The sequence below is a fragment of the Ambystoma mexicanum genome, chromosome 12 (assembly GCF_040938575.1).
Source record: "Ambystoma mexicanum isolate Mex_15411 chromosome 12, UKY_AmexF1_1, whole genome shotgun sequence".
NCBI lineage: Eukaryota > Metazoa > Chordata > Amphibia > Caudata > Ambystomatidae > Ambystoma > Ambystoma mexicanum.
The window spans coordinates 154103189-154117738 of record NC_090936.1 but is presented as its reverse complement, the minus strand read 5'-3'; the positions used below and the strand labels follow the sequence as shown (position 1 = coordinate 154117738).

The following is a 14550-nucleotide window of genomic DNA, read 5'->3' as shown; positions in this document are numbered from 1 at the left end:
AAGGGGATATGATGGGGCATGTGCAAGCAGCTGTCAGATTGCTTGGATTGTGGGTTTGTACCGTGAGGTTCCGCTTGCATTCTGAGCAACCTGCCCTGGGTGCTAATTAAGTATCAGACAGATTTAACTTTGTAGTCAGCATTAGCTCTGCTTTAGATGGTATAGTATGAATGGTTTTAAACATAGCTTCATCGGGCTGTACCATCCATGAGAATAGCATGTATGTTACGTAGACATGAATGGTGGTGCTAATATATTTCCCTCATATGACGTATCTAGTCTCTGCTTTACATTGGTGCCACTTATTCTCTATTTTTCACTTTTCAAGACCGGAGCTGTTATTTGGGGAGGCATTTTCAGGCATTTGTTCTATGAATGAGATATCCAGCTGTTAAGTAATGACCACTAGAGTCCTGTTTTTGCCACAAGTGATAACCTGGAAGAGAGTTGTTCCTCTGGAAGTTACTTGCTTGCTCTGCAATAGGTACTATTCACCAATTGTCATCTGAGATAAGGTACTCCTCTTTGTAATGAGGCCATTTGAATACTATGAGGAAGTGTAGATTCAACAGACACATTCCAAAATATTAAATACATGAGGAATGTGTTTTCTAGGACAAACCTTACCACTGTGTCATATGCCCAAAAAGTGACAGTAAATTATCTTTCCTGAAGCAGATTAGGGCACTGATGCAGGATCAGCTATAATTTGGAACATTTTTAAAGAGCCACTTCCTGTGGCTTTTAGTAGTAAGTTGGAAATATTTGTACTTATCTGCTTGTCTTTTTACTTAAAAAGTGTCTCAAATCTCCATGATTCAAGGAACACGAAGCTCATAGATCTTATTGTTCGGGGCAGCCGATAATGCTGATAAAAGTGCACGGTAACACAACTCATCCCCTGAAACCTTTTTCAGGGACTTTGAAATTTAGTGTGGATATACCACAGCACATGATTATGTCACCATACAGTGTCCTCTTGTTTACTGAAAAGCTCAGACTGCTTTACTGTTTAACAGCAGCAGGGTGTGTAAATGCGTGTCCCATTGCTGCCACCACCTCGTTCACTCTCCATGCGATGACAGGCATTGTCACCATTCAGTGGTGCTAGGTATTGGTTTATAATAAACGTCAATAGCTTGTATGTTTGAGATATTAGAAGACACAATAAACATCAGCTTTGTTGCCAAATAACTAACACATACATACATCTATCACAACATACCTACAACTTACTGAAGAATGTGCCTTCCAAACTTTGCTGAATTTCAGAACAATGCCTACGACACATACGTGGGTTCGTGAAAACATGTGCCCCCCCAACTCTCAAGCAAATGAGAGCTAACTGTGAACAATGGAAAAGGCTGCAAAAACTACATAATATTACAAACAGAAATATGGAGAATATATTTTAAGCTGAGAAGATGTGGATGCAATCTTTCTCTGAATAAACGCACACTTGTTGCAGACGTGAAGCTTGTTATATTGTCTCTGCAGGGGATGCGTTAAGCGGGCAGTGATTCCCTGGCAGACCTAGTCTTGGAATTTAAATGAACCCTGATTTACTTCTCACAATCAACTATGCCCTATACTGAAAAGCTTAAATAGGACCCCATTCAAGAACTTCTGTGTTTGTCACCTCTCTTCATTAAGGCAATATGGACACATTGAGGAACCTGTGAGCACACAGAGAACTGTGCACAACATGGACCTAAGAGACATATCCATACAGGAAATCTGAACCGCCAAATATACACGAAGGATGAAGTACAGCAAAAACAACAAAGAGTTGCAAGTGGCCTGAGGTCCAAAGTTGGGTACAAAGGGAAGAAAAACAGTAGGTGCGTGATGTGAAAATGCTGAAATCCCTCTAGTGTGTTCTGGCAATCAACTAATGATTACAAACTCATGCCCAAAGATTGGAGTCAAGTCTCCATCTACTACAGCTGCCAAATGGCCTCCCTGAGGAACGATCTACCTGAAGATCAAGGGCAAGTTAGTGAATGTGTATCCTGCCAAGTCATGTGGACAGAAAACTACAATCCTAGGACTGGTGCCCATGCTACTCAAAGGACGCAGTGTCATGCCAAAGGTCAAGTCCTAGAGCTGTGCCATACATTGCTGTTCAGCATGGATCAGAGAAAGAATGCAGGTTTTCTTCTCTTTGATTCAACAGAAGGCCATGGGTGTAGGGGGGCTTGAAAGTGCTGCCCATCCAAATTTAAGACCTGTATTATTGTCCATTGGAGCTTATTTTGTGCTACCTAGAAATGTGTCATTTAAAACAATGTAATCTGTGATAATTGGGTTTCTAATCACAATCAGGCTGACATGTGTTTGCAGTGTCCTCTTCAAATGTTTTTTATGCACACAATTAACCATTTCCTATTCCTTCTGCTGAATCAAATCCCTCTGCAGTTGAAAGGCACCAGGTAATGGCATACCTGGTGCCGGTCAACAGGCCACATTTCCGCCTGGACTCATACTATTCTTTCTCTAATATGACACACCCTTCCATCCTTAATTTACCCAGTACCTAGAGATCTCCATTCCTGTCATACAAGACTCAGGCAGTATATAGACATTTTAATGGTTTCGTCTAGGCAGTGAGTTGAGTGTTGTAATGGTGGGCTTCTTTGGCCTTTTCCGAAAGTGAGGCCTTGTGCAGTGGAATTGACTTTCTCTCTATGTGAGAATGTGTGAAGTGATTAGAAATAACTCTCCTAAAATATGTGCACATGGCTATTTGACTAGAATCTATTGATTTTGACTTGAATGGGTTAAGATAGCATCCATACTCCATACGTAAAACAGCTGCACGGCCATTCGACAGGAGGTTACCTAAAAACAATGGTGTGCTTTAATGTAATCATAAAATGTCATACCTTAAAGACATACCCGCCTTTCCCCTAAACATATCCTAGTTATTCAATGCACTGTCTTTTTTATAGCCCCTGTGGTGCATGCAGTCAAGTGGGTTAAACATTGGTGGTGGAACTAAGGAACCTGAGGGCTAATTCTGACACTTCCATGTGTCCATATTTTGTGACCCTGAGCCGCGGAGCTTGATATCAAATCCAATAAGCCAGGCAGATTAGTTTACTGCCATAGTTTGAAGTTAGCCAAGGAAGGTGTACTGGCTGTTCATGCCATCAGCCGACATCACACCTAGTAGTACGGATACAATGTGTGAGTTTTAGTTCAAGGTTAAGTTTGTTGAAGCATTGCAGTGCACCACAAAGAACAAAGGATTCTTAGTTTAAACAGGCTGTAAACTCAGTGACAGTGGTAGGTAAAGTTGAAGATGTTTTGGTTAAATTGAAACAAATAAGAATATGTAGCAAAGATATCCACTCTTCCACCTGTAGCCTTCCTTGAAAGCAGTTTCCACATACCACATATTAGCTGCACGCTTTGTCGAATCCCACACCAAGATTGCAACACTAGTGTTTCAGATAATTCCAAATTAAGATCTTATCTCTATACTGTGACATGAAGATCTTCCTTCAACTGCAGGCACCACGTAACCCGTTTGCTGTCTTTGCAGCAGTTTCCCGCTCCAGTGCCCAGGATGCCGCTTCCGTCTTATTGCAGCAGCAGCGGCAGCAGCACCCACCCGTTTCAAGCAGCACAGGACACCATTCTTCTCAGGACAGCAGCAGCATCGCCATCATCATCATCCTCTTCACCCCACTCCAGTCCCCAGAGGATTCCTTCTTCCTTTCAGTCACACCAATACCCAATGACAAGCAGCACAGGACATCACTGCAGCAGCTCTCAGCTTCATTCAACAGCCGATCACGGCTACTCACAGACTGCAGCCGCACACAGATACAGACCACAGAAAACCATCTTCAATTTCCCTTCGAGAGCTCCTCCCAGCACCAGAGACCATGGACCTCTTTCTGCATCAGCCCCCTGCTCCAGACAAAAAGGTAACAGTTACTATCTTGCTGCAGAAACACCCAGATACACGCTGCAGCAACCGCAGCGGCCCAGTTACAGCCTAAACTCAGCAGCTCCAAGGTCCATATACCAGGTACAAACTGCATTTTCGTCAAGGTCCTATGCTCTTCCCCATTTTATAACCCCCTCAAATCTTGCTTCAGAAGCTTCCCACATTGAAAGTCCCAAGTAATTATTTTAAACTGTCTTCTTTGAGTAAAGCGATGCAGCATAGAGTGTATACGTCCTTGGCAGGAAGTCTGCAGGCGGTATCCGTTCACTTGCAAGACCACCAACCTCCTTCCATGCAGACACGCGCGGTCCTGCATGAGAAGCTTGCACAAAAGGGTGGCAATATTGATGGTAGTCCTGTAACATGTCAACAGGCAGAGAAATAAGCGGGCAAGTGGACAAACGTCTTGCGGCTTTTATATTCCTTTTGCATTTTTCTAAATGGCGTTTTACAGAAAAGAATTGAAAAATTCATGAATCTCCAAAGTACCGAGGTCCTTATGTTTTGTTACAAAGTGCAATTCTAGAATATTTTATAATTAATAAAAACTTAACAAATATATATCCCAGGTGTAATTACTCTTTGTAATATTGCAAAAATAAAAACCCTTTTTGCATCAAGGGGCCTTAATTCTAGCAAGCACTCCCAGTTGCAATTATATATCTTTATAACATGTCTGATTAGAGACCTGGTTGCAAACGGTTCTATGATGAGTTCAAACATGCACAGGAAACTAATTATGAACCATCATGCGTGATTTGTAAAATATGCATAAGCACTGTAAGTAAAACACCTGTATAATGTACTCAATTGCTATGTCTATACACCAGTCAAATTGTAGAACTGGATGGTATTATTAAAAAAAGGGAAGTATATTTACATGGCTCGCCAACATATCTGCAGGATAACCTATTTATTGACACTTTTGTGCGATCCTTTGGAATCAATGTGCAGTTTCAGCGTGAAGCAGAGTATCCAACAGTGAGTGGTAACACAACTCCTACTGTGAAGCACTACTTTGAAGTCAAGCAGTCTAATGGTAAGATCAGTCTGTAGGAAGCTGCTTAGGCCTTGAACAACAAGGAAAAACACTGGGGACAATGCAAATGGTGTTTTGTTGTACAGAACATGTACATATTAGCAAAAGTATTTACATTATAGTATTTTAGCTCTAAACTTACTAGTAGACTGATTGCCACAATCTTATTTTAAAAAAAAAAGCAGTATGCCCACACAGTAGATGTCCATTGGTAAATATGGTGATCAAAAATACACACATTAATTATATTTACTGTGGGATAGTGGCCCAATTGATTAAAGGCAGAATCGGAAATGTAGGATTTCACAAAGTCACCAAGTGGCAGTTGTCAAAGTATACAAAAAGGTAGTAGCTCTCTGTCCCCCACCTGATCCTGTCCACACAAAGTTACCCCCACATATAATGTGAAATTATAAGAACCCCCTACTTGGCCTCCTGACTACTACTTGACCCTTTAGAACAAAAATGTAAGAACTGTAAAACACAGTTTACTTCCTTTTCTCAATCAATCATAGAAACAAATTCTTTAAAGAAATTAACACATAAGGGTTCATACCTATCAGGACAACCAAAAAACCTATTTTTATTATTTCTAATTATCAATCATAAAAGCAACCTACATGATTCGTCTCATTACAAGGGATATATCATACTAAACAGGCACACCTGCATTTTTCAATTCCATAAGTAATGCCGACTTTCAATTTTCCACAAATGCTAGTGTGATTACTTCAAAAAAATCAATATATCATATAATAATTTCAATCACTTCAGCCTCATTTTAAAATAAGATCTCGTTGTCGACACATGACCTGCTAAATGTCCTCTTGCTCCCCAGTTAGTCAGCCTTCATCAGGACAAGTTTCTAACAAATCAATTGATGCGGCAGTGTTTCTTTAGTGTATGCTGTAAACACATTAACAAAAAATCTAATAAAGATGTGCAAACCTCAATATGACAATCACTTAAAATGATGTGAACATAATAACCCAAATGGGCTATTCACATTTCCAAATGATCTGTTTGCAATTAATGCCAATCATTAAGGATCATTAGCTTGTATCCTAATCAAAACATACCAAAATCACACTTATAGTTATTATATTATATTGTATTATCAGGAACAATTAGTCATATATCAATTGAAATGATTAGCAGCAATAATTAAAACATTTAGATCAATATGAATATTTTATCATCTGAATTAGTTTTTATTAGCAGCATATCAACAAATATATTTACTGCTAATCAACAATCTTCCTAATTATAATTATAATTAGGGTTTCCTGTTTTCCGTGTTTGTTTTTCTTATTCTAGTGCTGTTTTTACAGGATCTTGATTTTTGTTTTCAAAATCTGTGTTTATTAGTGTTTACCCATTCTTTCCCTCAAACAAATCACAGACAACTGCGTTTTTCAGTGTTGACAAAAATGTATGTTTTATTGCTCAATGTGTATTATGCATCATTCTTTTGAAGTACAACATCACAGGTTCTGCTGGTGTAGCCCTTGATATGTCTTTGCATTTTTGGACTTGTAGTCCTGAATTTATCACTGGATAGGAAAACTGCACATACAAAAATGCAAACAACTTTGATGGGCTTGATGGGCTCCAGTTCCCTGATATGGGGCAAGGTAAGAGGTTACATTAATTTTGCAGTAAACCCAAAGACATGCACTACCAAAAGGTAATATAAAGAGGTAGGTGTATCTGTATATTCACTTTCAAAGCTACATGCATGACAAATAACTGATCAATTTGTGAAAATAAACACTTGCAGGGGTCTCATCTTCTGATCATACAGATTACTATAAAGCCCTTGGCCAAAAAATGCCATTTTCATATTTACTAAGTGGATGCTTAAATAGATTCTGGAACCGTAAAAAAGAGTTTGTTATTTAATTTGCCGGGAATGAAGGATTCCAAATCACAGTCAAAACTCTGCTATTCTTTAACTGAACTGTACCGTAACATTTTGCTAAAAACTTAGCATTCTGTGAATAAAGGTGATGTTTTATTGACCCATTTACCCAAAAGAAATTCAACAGACTACTGTTTGATGGAAGTTCATTGATCAAGTAGTCCATTTGGATCTTTTCTGACAAGTCGCTAACTAATATTTTCCAGCCCTGTTGCTTCAGGAATCCAATAATGAACATGATTATGTTACTTTTTAAAAAAATGTACTGGCCAGAGATTAAATCATTATTATGGGGAACATATCATATGGTTTATTTCTGTTTAAATCAAACTCTGTATGAAAATGACTGAATATTTCCACTAGGTGGCAGTGCTGACCTTACTTGTAATGTTCACATGAATACAGGAATCCATTAGTAACAAGGTCAGCGCTGCCATCTACTGGATTAGTTTGCACCTTTTTGGATTAATCCCTGAAGGGAACATTATTTCCAAGGGACAGAAATTGGATTAGATCAGATTCTTTTCCAAAAAATACAAAAAGCCTAATTATAACATATTAATATTGATTTTAACATGCTAATATGTTAATACGTTTCACATAATTAAGGGGTTGTCATATTGAGCTTTGCACACCTTTAATGGGTCTTGTATTAGTTATTTAATGCATATACTAATGCAAAACGGATGCATTAGAAATCATTTATTGTTCTATAAGTAATTGTTCTGATGAAAGCCTAACTATCTTGGGGGAAGATAAAGCTTAGCTCCCAATTGACCACAACACAATGGGCTTCATTTCGAGATTGGAGGTAGTCATGGCATTATTTGCGCCATGACTGCCTCCAATATCAGTACCGGCACCGGTCTCGTTCAATGGGGACTTACCGGTGTAGTCCGTCCTTTGCGGGACCGTTAAGCCCCCATTGAAAAAAACATTCCCCATTCCCATTTGAGCCCCTATAGGGCTTAATAGGAATGGCGAAGTAGCTAATAACGGTACCGCAATTTGCGGTACCATTATTAGCTCTGAAGTCCCTTAGCGGGTCCTGTCCGTAACACCTGGTAAAACCAGACGTTGAAGGAGGGCCCCGCTGAGGGACCTCGTAGAAGGGCGGTAAGGGATTACCGGCACAGGTCTCGTTAACGGTGCCCGGTATCCCTTACCGCCCTACTCGTAATGAGGCCCAATGAGTCGCACTGAGATCTTAGTTTAAAAACAAGAGTGAAGTGATTGAAAATATTAATGATCTATGATCGTTGGTTTCCTTGTAATAGCCACACTTGCAGCAGTGAAATATTGAAAGCAGGCATTACTCATGGCATTGAAGAATGTGAACGTTCCTGCTAGTTTGATGGATCCCCTGTAAATAGATGAATCTTTTAAGTTCTTTTTATGATAATTAAAATATGGCTTTATTGTTCCAGTAGGTGTGCACCCTTATGCGTTAATTCCCTGAAATCATTTGTTTCTAGAGGTGATTGTGACAATTAGAAAACAAAGTAAATAGTGTTTTCCAGGTCTTGACATTGTTATTTTGTAATGTGAAATGGTCCTAGAGGCCAAGACTGGGTTCCGGGGACCTCAGATGCTGTTGATGTTCTACTTCACACTGTCTCCCTCCCCTAAAATAAAAACCAACCAGAGATCCTGCCAACCCTGCACTTCACACACAAATCAAAACCCTTTAGTCATGCAGGCCTGAAGAATCTCAGCATAGAACAGTTCTGTGAAGACTGAAAAAACACAGTGAAAGAAAATGCAGCATATGATCACCTACTAGTACTTATTGTTTCCCATAGAATGTTAATGTATGCACCCTCCTCTTTCTAATCAGACAGTACTTGCACCACTCGAGGAACATGCCAAAGACCATAGCCATCCCTCATTACCCACACACCACTTTGCCTGCAGCAATATAACATTAACCATTCTTAAATACAAAAGACAAACCCGAGCTAACTCTTCTGATTTGAGAGTTCGTCCTCCAGGGCTGGGAGCAGCTGATAACTTGGAGGCAGTGTTGTTTGGTCGCAGAGGAATGGGTTTTATTTCCAAAAACGGAAGTTGGAATAAACTGAAGCAAACCTGTCTTTGGCCAGATAGCGGAGAAAGCTAAGGCATGAAAGCATTACATTCAGAATATTGGTTCAAATCCCCAAGTAAGAAGCTGGCAAGAAATGTCAAGAATCATACCCCAGAGGGAAAAGGGTAGGGTACAATAGATTACTTTCTGGACTAGTACCAAGTGGTATTTGGCAAATTCATGTGCATTAATGGTTGATTCTGGTGATCTAAGCCTCAAGCAAACCCATGCTTGTGTCTTCTTTCTTACAAACTGCTGACTTGCTCAGTCATTTTCTTATCTTTTTGCTAAGGTGATTAACAAAACTAATGTGCAGTTCATGCATTGGGAAAATCCCACCCACAAATGTTTTGGAACTGTGATCTTGTAAGCCGAATAACGGAAAGGCAAAAGGTGTTGTTTCGGGGCTTGAAAGTATACTGAAGCCGTTCATCGTGGGTAAAGACATGTTCCTTACTCTTTGGCATTTTCCAGATGTCAGCTGGTAAAAGAGCACAAACGAAACAATTCGTTTTTGCAGAAATAGGGTGTAAATTACTGAACAAAGACCCTAATTTACAAAAAGGAAATGGTGCAAATTGAATCGAAGTGACTGCCAACATTCACATTTGCATGCAATGCATACCCCTGTGTTCAAATGTAATGTTTTGCATTACAACGTGAACATCTTGCAAGTAATCAGGGCAGACCCAGGTTTACGTGTCATAGTTGGACGTTTTTATGTAAACAAGCGTGAACATACCTCCCATAATGAATACTTGGTGGATTGCATTGACCATGGATGCCTTTAGAATATGAAAGCCTTTGGCAGCGGCTAAAAGCTGTATGATTCAATCAGAAGATAATGCGTTTACACAACCATCAAAATAAAGTGCTTACGTAAAAGTATTTATTTTTTGCAGGTTCAGTAGGTGGGGAAGGTGAAGACATTCGTTTCATTTAATGCACCTACTCCAACTTTCAAAAATATGAAAATCCTCCTCAGTGTTAAAGCACGTGCAAAATCATGCATAAACAAATTACGCATGTTTTTTGCACATTAATTAATTCTCACTGTGAGGACTTTAAAAATGCGACACAGAGGGCCAGATTCATGGAATCTTTTGCACGGTTCAAAGAGACTTTGCACTGCTGGCAAGGGACCTTGCACTGCTGATGCAAACCCTGATTCATGGAACTGTGCAAAGTGTATTTTTGCAGTGCAAAGTCAGTGCCAAGTCATTTGTACTACAAAAAGCCACTTTTCTGCAGGGCAAAGTCACTCCGAACCATGCAATAAATTCCATGAATCGGGCTCAAAGTATTTAACCCACCTACTCTGTGTGTGTATGAATGAGTTGATGAATGGGAAAATAAAAATTAAGTTGCACTTTAATAACTTCTCAACAGTGCGCTACGTGCACTACCACTCCACATCTGCAGCACGTTCTCCATCACCACTTTCTAAAAATGTATTAAAACATACCTCTTTCCAAACCCCTAATCCAGCCCTCCCTCCCACCTTCCATTACCTGCCTATGCCAATCTTCATATCCTGTACTAAAAAATGTTTTGGTAACGTCTGTTTCACCTCTGACACTTCGACCTTTTCGACATTGTAAGACACTCCAGGACTCTCTGGGTAGGACCAGTGCTGGACACAAATTCAGATTAAATAAAATAAAATAAAAAGCAAGATCACAAATCCTTCAAAACTGCATCATATGACCACCCTGTGCCATTAGGAGCATTTGAGATGTTAATCTGACAGTCTGATGGCCAAGCAAGTTTTTTCCCGGTCATATTCCTGGAGTATATTGCGCATGTCAAGTGCAAACCACACTTCACCTCCTCACTTACCCCGCCAGTGTGTGGCACAATTGCCACTATGTATGTGTGACTGGATTACAGGAGGCTACTGAAATTAAACATCATCAGAGGTGTAGCCACATTGCTAATAGCCTCTCATAATCTAAATAGAAACTACACATTGAATCGCTCTACATGCCGTTTGCTTGATTGCGTTACACGCCGCGATCAAGAAGACAACTTGGAAGCCAGTGGAATTTTGTGATTACGCACTCACCTTGTGAATGTGACAGAACGGCTTGCTCGATTGAGACCCAAGCGTATTAGTGTGGGTGGCCCATATCAAACGTCTATCAAAAATCAACTTCTTTTCTTAACGCTCAACCCCTCTGGCACAAGATCCCCAAAGAGGGCTGACCAATTGTACTGATCATGGGAATTGGTAACATTCTGGATCAGGGAAAAGTTTGCACAATTTTCCGCACTGGTAAAATAAACGATGGAGCAAAACGGCTTTGCCTTAAACTCAGTTTCAAAATTCTCCTTTGAAGAATATTCCAACCTCTGTTTTGTATTATGTCTTTTTGTGAACAGCAAAAATCAGCCAAAATAAGCCTGTGCTTACGTTTCCCGTACCGGGGTCCTGAATGGGGGTCATCATAATAAAGGGTGTATACAGTTCCATTGTAGTCTGCAGCAGCCACATGCTTCAGAGTTCTCATGTGGGTCGACTCAGGTTGGGCGATGCTACCAGGGTAGTACAATGGTGGTGAGTAGGGTGTCACTTGGGGAGGGGGGTATGTGGCGCCACCGCAAAATGAAAATAAAAGATCAAAAAAAGGTTGACCAAATTGAGTCGACCAGAATGAAGACTTTCAAAAGTCAGTCAATGGGCCTCATTACGGGTCTGGCGGTAACCGCGCCGGTAAAACCGGCAGGTTGCTGCCGGAGCCGTAATTAATTACCGGCGCCTGACTTCACAGTGCCACAGGGCTATTCCGAGTCCGGCGGCTGGGAAGTCAGGTGCCGGTAATTTTGTAATCCCCCATTCCCATTGAGTCACATAGGACTCAATGAGAATGGGGAACACAGAAGCGCTGGCACCATTAATAACGGCCCTAGTGCTTCCGTGAAAATTCGTGGGCGGGTGCCATTCCACCCGCCAGGCCTGACCCTGGTGGGCAGGATGGCACCCGCCTGTAGAGTCGTACTCTGCCGGTCCGGAAACACTGGTGCTGGTAGGCTTACCGGCACCGGTGTTTCCAGACCGGCACAGTCGTAATAATGTAACAACGTAGAACCCTCACATTTATAACATTTCATACCCTCGCCAAGGATCTGAGAGAAGATTCTCCCTTGCATTCTAGTGCCCACTCTCTTCGATACTCCTCATGCCGCAGGGAGCATGCTTAAGCGACAATCACTACCATGCTATGCAGGGCGAGGGAGGAGACGAGCGGAAATACCGCTGGGAGGGATAAAGCATGACCAAGTGTAGGATGGGGAAAAGGACACATGACAGGGGCAGATGGGAAATACTTTGAATTATAGTGAATGGTGTATATGCTTCAAGATTGGTACAATAAAGGTGGCATTAATAGATCGTGTGATAGGCTCATGAATTAACAGAACTCAAGAAGGCAGCAAACACAGGGCATTCCCGCTGATGATCAAAGTTCATTAAAAGTGCAAGCGCGGATGGAAAATGTCCATGCTTAAAAGTGGCACCTTTAATGCTGTCAACAATGCGTGGGGACATGCAAATGATGCCGGTACCATGTAAAATTGATATTAGAAGTTATACCTATGCGGAAGCTGATCTGATGCTCCCCAATAATTTTGACAAGCACTTACTGGTGTCGTTATCACATAAATCGTGCCTTTTTACTTGCCAAAAACTAACCTGAATAAAATGGGGACAGAAGTCGGGCTTGGAGGGTATGGAAAACATAATGGCAGTGGTTGGGACAGCATACGTTATTGAATATTGTGAACATATGGCTTTATTTCCATCGAATTGAGCTGAAACTTGGGGTTCGATTTATCTAAATCGAAAGGGAGTGTGGGAGCCCCTCTACTGAGAACGAACATGGGTCAAATACGCTGTTCTGTGGAATATTTTCGACTCAGGGTGGTCTTAACCCATGTTTTAGCTCACTGCACCCTTTACGGAGGAGGAATATCCATCTGCATAGCAGTCTTTGTCCCACCAAGAAGGGCCGTCCAGCACCGAAATGCTAAGCAAATCTCCTCTGAACAAGAGTACCATCGGCAACCGCAGACACGTGCTTCGGCCTTGTTGGGCCTCCCCAGTGAGGTGAAGATGAGTCTCTCTAAGGCAAAACGAGCAAGGGGTCCACGTCTTTATTACCCTGGGTTACTTAGGGTGAAACCTCAAGTTTTACAAAATTGAAAGGGAGTGTGGGAGCCCCTCTACTGAGAACGGACATGGATCAAATACCGTGTTCTCTGGGAACTTCCTCCACTCGGGAGGGTCTATAACCAGGTTTTAGCTCACTGCACTCTTCACAGAGGAGGAATATTCATTTGCATAGCAGTCTTTGTCCCACCCACAAGGGTAGTCCAGGACAAATGGTATTTCTCCTCTGTTAAGGGTCAGTTAAATCGTGGTAGTAGACCCTCCTGATTGGAAGACATTCCATAAAACAGGGGTGTTAACCCCATTCCATAAAACAGGGTTTTTGACCCATGTTTGTTCTCAGTAGAGGGGCTCCACACTCCTTTTCAATTTGGATTCACTGAGGCCTTATTATTAAATGTGGGCCCGTGCGTAGGTCATGTGCATGCTTTCTATCACATGCAAACATACCGCACGCGTGCGCGCATGTTTGTGTGTGTGTGAGAGAGAGAGACACCCCCTGCAGGCGCCATGCATCCAAAAGGGACCCCAAAGAAGTCTTTGAAGCTGCTCTGTGTGGCAGGTCCATGGCCCCCTTTCACAGAAGGTCCAGTTGCACATGTACTGCAGGGCCTCGGGCTGCTACACTGTGCAATGGACAGCCAGGCTTTTGCTAAAGCAATCCATGTGGTCCAGAAATGCTGCCATGCTCTCCAGGAGACTTGGCATGCCTTGGGGCTCCACTGCCTGTGTTTCGATTCAAAATGGCTTGATCTCTCAGAAATGCAGGGGTGAAGGTGGTGGGCCACACATGTCTAGCTGTGCTTCATAATGCTCCAGGATGCCTTATAAATATAACAATATTTATCTGTGATCTATCCCACCTGCAAACAGTACAAAGATTATTTACTGATAGGCTAGGATTACAAGCACATGTTCCATACAAGCATAATTTACAGTGTGTGCAAGGTTAACCCAATGCAGATATCGGTAACTGCTGAATGAAAAATGGAGAATCAAACCATATTGAATTAATAATACATAGAATCGCAGTAGCCCAGGGCATAAGGGTTTAATGTCCTGGAAAGGTTTGTGTTTAGTGAGCGTACTGGAAAAGGAAAGCAATGGACAAAGTGGGTGTAAGTGGGGGGCCGCCCCTATTGTTATTTACTTTTTTTTAAAAAAAATAAAAGAAGTTTTTCACAATTGAGCTCAAAAAAGTAAAAAAGTAAAACTACAGCGCACAAGCAGGAGAAAGAAAAATGCAAGAGAAAATGAGTGAATACAATAAAAAGAATACAAATAGAACCCAGGGACTACAGAGGGGACCAATTGCATCACGGCCGTGCTGTTTCCGGGGACAAATGATTTCCTTCTATGATAGAATGGAGCATTTTTT

The 14550-nt window shown here is 41.3% G+C and overlaps 1 protein-coding gene across 8 annotated transcripts in view; it reads left to right on the top strand.

Moving 5' to 3' along the window:
• The window catches only part of BICD1 (BICD cargo adaptor 1), a 1084974-nt gene that overhangs the window by 876676 nt on the left and 193748 nt on the right, over window positions 1-14550 (top strand). For 2 of the 8 annotated variants that reach the window (XM_069628212.1, XM_069628213.1), the window contains exon 8: window positions 3548-3935. The exons of 4 other annotated variants lie outside the window; for them this stretch is intronic. In XM_069628212.1, coding sequence (XP_069484313.1) covers window positions 3548-3935 — 388 coding nt within the window. Of the gene's footprint in view, window positions 1-3547; window positions 4520-14550 lie in introns of those variants that run through there. 2 more of the 8 variants (XM_069628211.1, XM_069628210.1) reach the window with 2 other exon arrangements.